Source organism: Medicago sativa, chromosome 3, assembly GCF_051527215.1.
Source record: "Medicago sativa cultivar Bolivia chromosome 3, Bolivia_mono, whole genome shotgun sequence".
Lineage (NCBI taxonomy): Eukaryota > Viridiplantae > Streptophyta > Magnoliopsida > Fabales > Fabaceae > Medicago > Medicago sativa.
In genome coordinates this window covers 81545441-81551876 of record NC_140751.1, presented here as the reverse complement: position 1 = coordinate 81551876, position 6436 = coordinate 81545441, and the positions used below count along the sequence as shown (strand labels likewise).

The 6436-nt window shown below is 33.0% G+C and overlaps 1 protein-coding gene across 3 annotated transcripts; it reads right to left on the bottom strand.

Moving 5' to 3' along the window:
* Nucleotides 1-1632: 1632 nt before the first annotated feature.
* Nucleotides 1633-5963, bottom strand: LOC146940850 (MADS-box transcription factor 1). 3 transcript variants are annotated; one of them, XM_085754599.1, is made up of 8 exons: nt 5401-5963; nt 4088-4172; nt 2843-2910; nt 2650-2749; nt 2513-2554; nt 2377-2418; nt 2122-2261; nt 1633-2016 (listed from the first exon to the last, which is right to left on the bottom strand). In XM_085754599.1, the coding sequence occupies exons 1-8, from the start codon at nt 5583-5585 to the stop codon at nt 1938-1940; spliced, it is 741 nt and encodes a 246-aa protein (XP_085610725.1). In that variant the 5' UTR covers nt 5586-5963; the 3' UTR covers nt 1633-1937. The 3 variants fall into 3 exon arrangements, with proteins under 3 accessions (XP_085610725.1, XP_085610726.1, XP_085610727.1); XM_085754600.1 differs by having other exon boundaries at nt 4094-4172; nt 5401-5823; XM_085754601.1 differs by lacking the exon at nt 2377-2418 and having other exon boundaries at nt 5401-5723.
* Between the last annotated feature and the right edge of the window lie 473 nt (nt 5964-6436).

Here is a 6436-nt window from a genome sequence, read left to right as displayed (position 1 = left end):
GAAGAAATTTGCTTCAAATCCGTGCAATTGAATGTGGGGTGAAGTTGGGTTTGTCTTGGTTTGAACTTGGTTGGAAGTCTGTGTTGTAACTTACTGGAAGTTTGCTGCGTGCTTAAGATGCAGAACTCAGCGGTTGTTAACAACCGCTGACACTCAGCGGTAGTTAACAACCGGCGTGTTTACCAGCGGTTGTTAACTATCGCCAGGGATATTAAGGTCATTTCCATGTGTCAATTGGAAGTATTCGTTGTCAAAAAAGCAACCTTCAAACTCAAATCATACAACATCTGCATGTATGCCCAAATACTGACTTAGGAAATAATATGAGAGTATCTGTAATTGAAAACTCTTAGAATGAGTTTTTAAGCGGATTGCACACCTAAATATCACTCATTCATAATTTTTAAAAGTAGTAAGCATTATTTAACGGTTAAATAATACTCCAAATTCTATACTCTAACTTTTATGTTTTAACCTACTCAACGTGCCACTTCCAAAAATTATTTAGGTTAAATATATTGTTAAAATTATTTTTCAATTTTGAGTTTGAGAACTAAATAGGTTAAATCACTGCTTCCGGTCTTGATAGTAAACACAAAAACTATATTCCAAATTCTTATGTTTTAACCTGCTCAACGTGACACTTCCCAAAATTATTAAATAGGTCACGTAATAGCAACTTCAAATCATTATATTTCAGTATTGATTTATATTTTTCTCTTCTTCGTTCTACTCTAGTTAAGTATGTTTTCTAATTATTCTTCAATGAAGGTAGCTATTACACATCACTTGCTATAAATAAAGAAACTAACTTAGGAAAGAGTTTTTTCCATGACGCAAGAGTTATGAAACGTATATAGAAGAATCGAATCCTTCAAACTTTGAGTTATAAAATTGTTATATGAGTTGGGTATGAGAGAGTCCGAGATATTATCTACAAGTGAGTTGAATATCACAATTTAACTCAAAACTTTAAGACATTGAGTTTACGGGTTCTCTCACTTATAAATTGATTAACCTTTACTTTTTTTAAACAATGTAGAACTTTTAACTCACACTTGCCATAACAATTTATCACTCAAGTGTGAGTCCATCAATTCATTATGCTCACCCTCAAGTGGAAGCTTTTTTTACATACATTTGTTTGTACTTATACCATCGTTGCCACTGTTCAGCGGAACCGGCCTCCTGAACACCTTGCCAACAAGATTTTCAAAGAGCCTAATCGAACAATTTAACGAACAATCGATGATACCACCGTTAGGTCACAAGGGGAGCCCATGTGATTATCCACATTGGGCATAGAGCAACCACACAAGTGAGTTGGGCACCACCTCTTAACCCAAAACTATTAGGTATTGGGTTTATGAGTCGTCTCATTTATAAAGTGTTCGACGTCTACCTTTTTAAAAACGAGACACTAAGTTAATTACAGTATTTTTGTTATTTTGCATAAACTAAAAAAAAAAAAAAAAACAATTAGGTATTAGTAAGTGCAAGGAACATAGACAAACTGTTCCTAGCTGCAAATAATTATAAGGGAAACAAACATGTGTAAGAATGTCATGTCATCATAAGTGAACAACAAACTCCAGAACTAGAGGATAAAAACAGAAAATTTCAGGCAATGGATGCACGCAAACAATTATTTTTATTATTGTAATAATATATGTAATGGGAGAAAGAGTGATGGAAGCAACCAAGGGGAACGATTTATGAAAACTTACAAAGTAAGAACAGAAAACTGCATACTATATTATTCTGCCTACAAGGTACGTAGACACTGATATAGCTAGTTAAGTCAATTACATTACATGATAGTATTACAATTTATTTCTCTTTTGCTTTGAGATAAAATTGAAAGTTGGAACAGTGAGATTGATCTTTATGCATGCATGCTTCACACTCTCTTTATATAGCTTTAATTATCATCATCATCATGGTAACCATCCACCCATGTAGTTATTCATGCTTGGGCCTGCTGTCACCACCACTGATCCTGGATCAGCCTGATATCTGCATAAGCTTAAACAAATTAAATTCTATGTCAAAAATATACAGCTAAAATCTTAAACATATGATTCATTTTTTAATGAATGAAGAGTACTAAACAACACCGACCCAATTTGTAACGTTGGTTCGCACTCGATTGGTTGAAATACATCATGATCACCCTGATTTTGACCTGGATGATGACGCCCATATCCCATATCTTCAGCACTCAGATTCAGTTGGAGTGAATTTATTTGATACCCTTCCATCTGAAACAAAAACATCACAAATCACTATCATTAACCAACTCCTCAAATTTCAACACCATATGTATGTATATATAGTATATAGTTCTTAAATTATCATGATAATTTTTATTATTACCCTTTGTCTAAGAGCTCTGTTTGCCTCACATAGCAAGTGTTCCTTCACAAGTAGTGATGCAAATTACAAAGTGAGCATGAGGAATATGATAGCAAACATGATAAAGGGAAAGAAAGCTAGATTTTTCTCATCATACCTTACGTTGAAGATCACCTAGCTGATCCAGCATGAATTGGGTCTATAGAATAAAAAATAGTTCCAAAAAATGTTACTCAGCACATACCGAGACAAAAAATGTATAGACAAAAAAGGCATTGTTGTAAAGTTGAGTACCCTTGTGGATCTGATTTGCTTCAAGGAGGAATCTAGCTGCCTTTCAAGTGTTTCAAGATCTTTACTGCTTAGAGGGCCAAGATCTTCTCCCATTAGGTTCCTAATGTACAAGTCAAATACTTCATTGGCTCATTAATTTCTACAATCATGTACTTGATTATAGAAGTATATATGATCAAGTATCGATCGGTACCTCTGAGTGCGTTGTAGAGATTCATAACGTGCCTTCAGCTTCAAGTATTCCTGTTGGCTGCTTAATTCCTGCATTTTTGGTAGAAAAAACGTTGCATCTTACTAATTCTTATATAATTAAAGGTAGATATTTGAAGTTATAAATTTTTGGTAGAAAAAACGTTGCATCTTACTAATTCTTATATAATTAAAGGTAGATATTTGAAGTTATAAATTTTTGTCTACTGTATCAAAAACATATCATCAATGCATATTCATCGTAAATGTCCAAAATCTTAGTGAATATATTCATAATATTGGCACTATCAATTGATAATACGTGTATACCTTCTTCATAGAAAAGGTCAAATCTAGGATAAACTAAGACAAAATGTAAAGTTAGGAGAAATAAGGCGACTTTGTGTTTTTATCTTGATTATGCATGTGTTGTTGGTAGAAAAGAGACTATTATAATTCAACTACTTATTATATTTTCTGATTTACCACTTTCTATTTGATCCAATTGGAACGATTAATTTTGTTTTTCATGCCTTGTAGGCTATGTTGGCGTTAAATTTGATGACAAATTCTCTTGAAGAGAGAGAGCATAATGAGGACCAATGTGTTAATATTTCTTTAGTGAATTTTAATTGTATTAATGTTTATATCGTTTATTTTCTTGTTGGACCTTATAGTGGGGTGGACAATATCCTTCATTTGTGTAGGTTATAAATAATAATGTTGTGATAATTTTTCATTTAATTAATGCATGAGTTTTGATATTGAATATTGGATTGAATTGGGGTTAGTTTTGCTTCTCAAGGTTCTTGGATAAACCAATTCTAATCAATAACATTCTTATTCTTGTCGTGGATCCGCATTCGAACTTCTAGTTCATTATAAATGCGAAGATCGTTCTTTTCACTTCTCATCTCATTCTCTCTATATGTTTCTTTTCCCTTCCTAATTACTTGTAGAATTAGTTTTTTTTCTTAGATGTTCCTTCATTTTTCTATTTTTATTCAAGCCATTTACATAGCGAGTCCTTTTTGGATCCACCTCGAGGAGGGATACAAAAAGATTCGGAGTGATGAAGATGACATGAGTTTGACTCTCTTAACCAACAAATTAACAGCTATCAATTAACATTTTCCATTCAAATTTGTCAATGGCAAAACTGTTTTATAATTCAACACGCTAAACCTAAACAAGAACAAAAACAAAAACAAATTGCTGTGATCAAATTAGGCAAAGTTAGATTATTCACCAATACCAAAGCTTCCTTTGAGTGAGCATTAGCCTCAGGTGCTCCATAGTTGCATTTCTGATACCTCTCAAGCGTTTTGAGCATGCTGCATGTTCACATTAAAATAATATATATAAACATTCAGAAAATCAAATGAACCACAAATGAGACTGTTGGAAATTGATGCAAATTTCTACCACTAGTGAGGTAGCTCATTTATGAGGCACTTTTCAAATCCACAAGTAGATCCATGGAACACACCATTGTTTGGTTTTGGTACACAATTAGATCTTTAAGATCTTAGATGTTTTCCAAGAGAGAGAGAGATAAAACACTCTACACTCTACTACATAAGTAAATAGCTTTAGAAGAATCATGATGAAAAGGAAAACATCAAACATCTACTCTCAATCTCAATAAAGTCATGTGAACAAGAAAAATGAATGGTTGATATAATAATATAGAGGGGAAAAAAGGAATCTATGGAAGATTGAAAAAGAGAAAATTTTAATTAAGACAAGAGGGCAAGAGAAGAAAGAAATGAAAAGATTGTTAGAAAACAAGGAAGAACTAATTGTAGAAACAAAAGAAAAGAAAAGAAAAAGAAACCCTAGGTAGACTCAAAAGATGTAAAAGAGAGTGTGTGTTAGCTTGTAATTGGATGAAAGAAAAATGAGACATGAATTAGGTTGTCTGAGTGTTTCTAAAGCCAAAAGCAGACACAGTACTTGCTCCTAAAACTTGACATAATTTAATGATATGTTTATGTTCCCAACACCAAATTGCACCAAAATGAAGCCTGAATTGCTTTAGGGAAAAACTTTTGAACCAGATCTGCTTGTAACACAAATGAAGCAAAACCAGAAATTTTTGGATTGATGTGTTGATAGCTAAAAGAGGGAAAGAAAGTGAAAGCCAAAGGGTTTGGGGAAAAACAAAATTAGAGAACAAGAGAAAAAAAACAAACACTTCAAGATAGAATATACAATACAACAGTGTTGTTTCTTGTTTTTTTATATTATAAATGTTTTGTTTGTTTGGGTTAATTGTTTTTCCAGATGCAGATCTAACATCAATGCATTCACAGAAATACTCAACCTTCTATAAACGCCAAGACATTCACACAAAAGGTATAAACTCAAACAGTGGAAAAAGAAAATCAGTTTTTTCATATAATAAACAACAAAATAGATAAACAAATTTTGTAACAAGAATCAAAAGCATTTAGTAGAGATGTTTATTAATGTTCTTTAACTATGTTGAGTTAGAGTCAATATTTGTTTGATATTTAATTATTAATCATTCTCATTTGAATGAATATGTATTTATTATACCTTGAAGTGCTGCAAAACTCATAGAGTTTTCCTCTATTGGAGAAGACGATGAGAGCAACCTCTGCATCACAAAGAACAGAAAGCTCATAAGCTTTTTTCAAAAGACCATTTCTTCGTTTTGCAAAGGTAACTTGTCTGTTGATCTTGTTCTCAATTCTCTTCAACTCCACTCTTCCTCTTCCCATCTTTCTTCTCTTCAACCCCACAAATCTTCTTACACTACTCAAATATATATTTATATATCCACTTACAAAAATTACAAAATATAAAACCTAAGCATTTTTCTTTAAGTATTTTTGCATTTAATAATTATTAAGAGATGGTGTTGGTGTGTGTGTGAAGTGTTATAACTCATCAAGTTGTGATGGTGAGAGGTACGTGTATTAAGAATGTGAGCAAAACCATCCTTATCAATCAAGCCCTAATGAGAATGCTAATGCTAACTCCAAAATCAAATAATGTAACGTTTTTTGACTTCTCTCTCTCTCTCTCTCTCTCATCCTGTCATTTTCTCTCAGCTTGGATAGCTAATTATATTTATCATCACACACTGTGGTGGCCTGGCCTGTGCTTTGTTGAGCTAAGCATATACAAATCAATGATGATAGAGACATTGTTAAAGAAAACTAATTCAAATTAAAAACTAGTACATGATGATGTGTGGTAAAATTGTAAGTGATGAGGGAGTAAAAGCATTTTTGTGTTACACGCAAAGTGTACCTATTAACCTTAGGGAGATGGGGTGGGGTTGATGGAAAAAGTTAGATTGGATCGGACGGTGGAAAATGAGGGAAGGGGATTGATGTTGATGAAAAATTCAAAGAAAAATAGAAGAAGAAACCTTAAAATGGTTGGAGGGGACTGCTGATCACAGTTGACTACTTGACTTGACTTATGATCAAATCAAATGAAAAGGGTAATCACAAAGTGACACGTGTCGATTGATTAAGTTGGGGGAGGACGGATAATACTTCAGTGACATAATGTCACGGTGACATTAAATCTGGGCCACACAAAGGTGTGTGTTGTGTGGCTC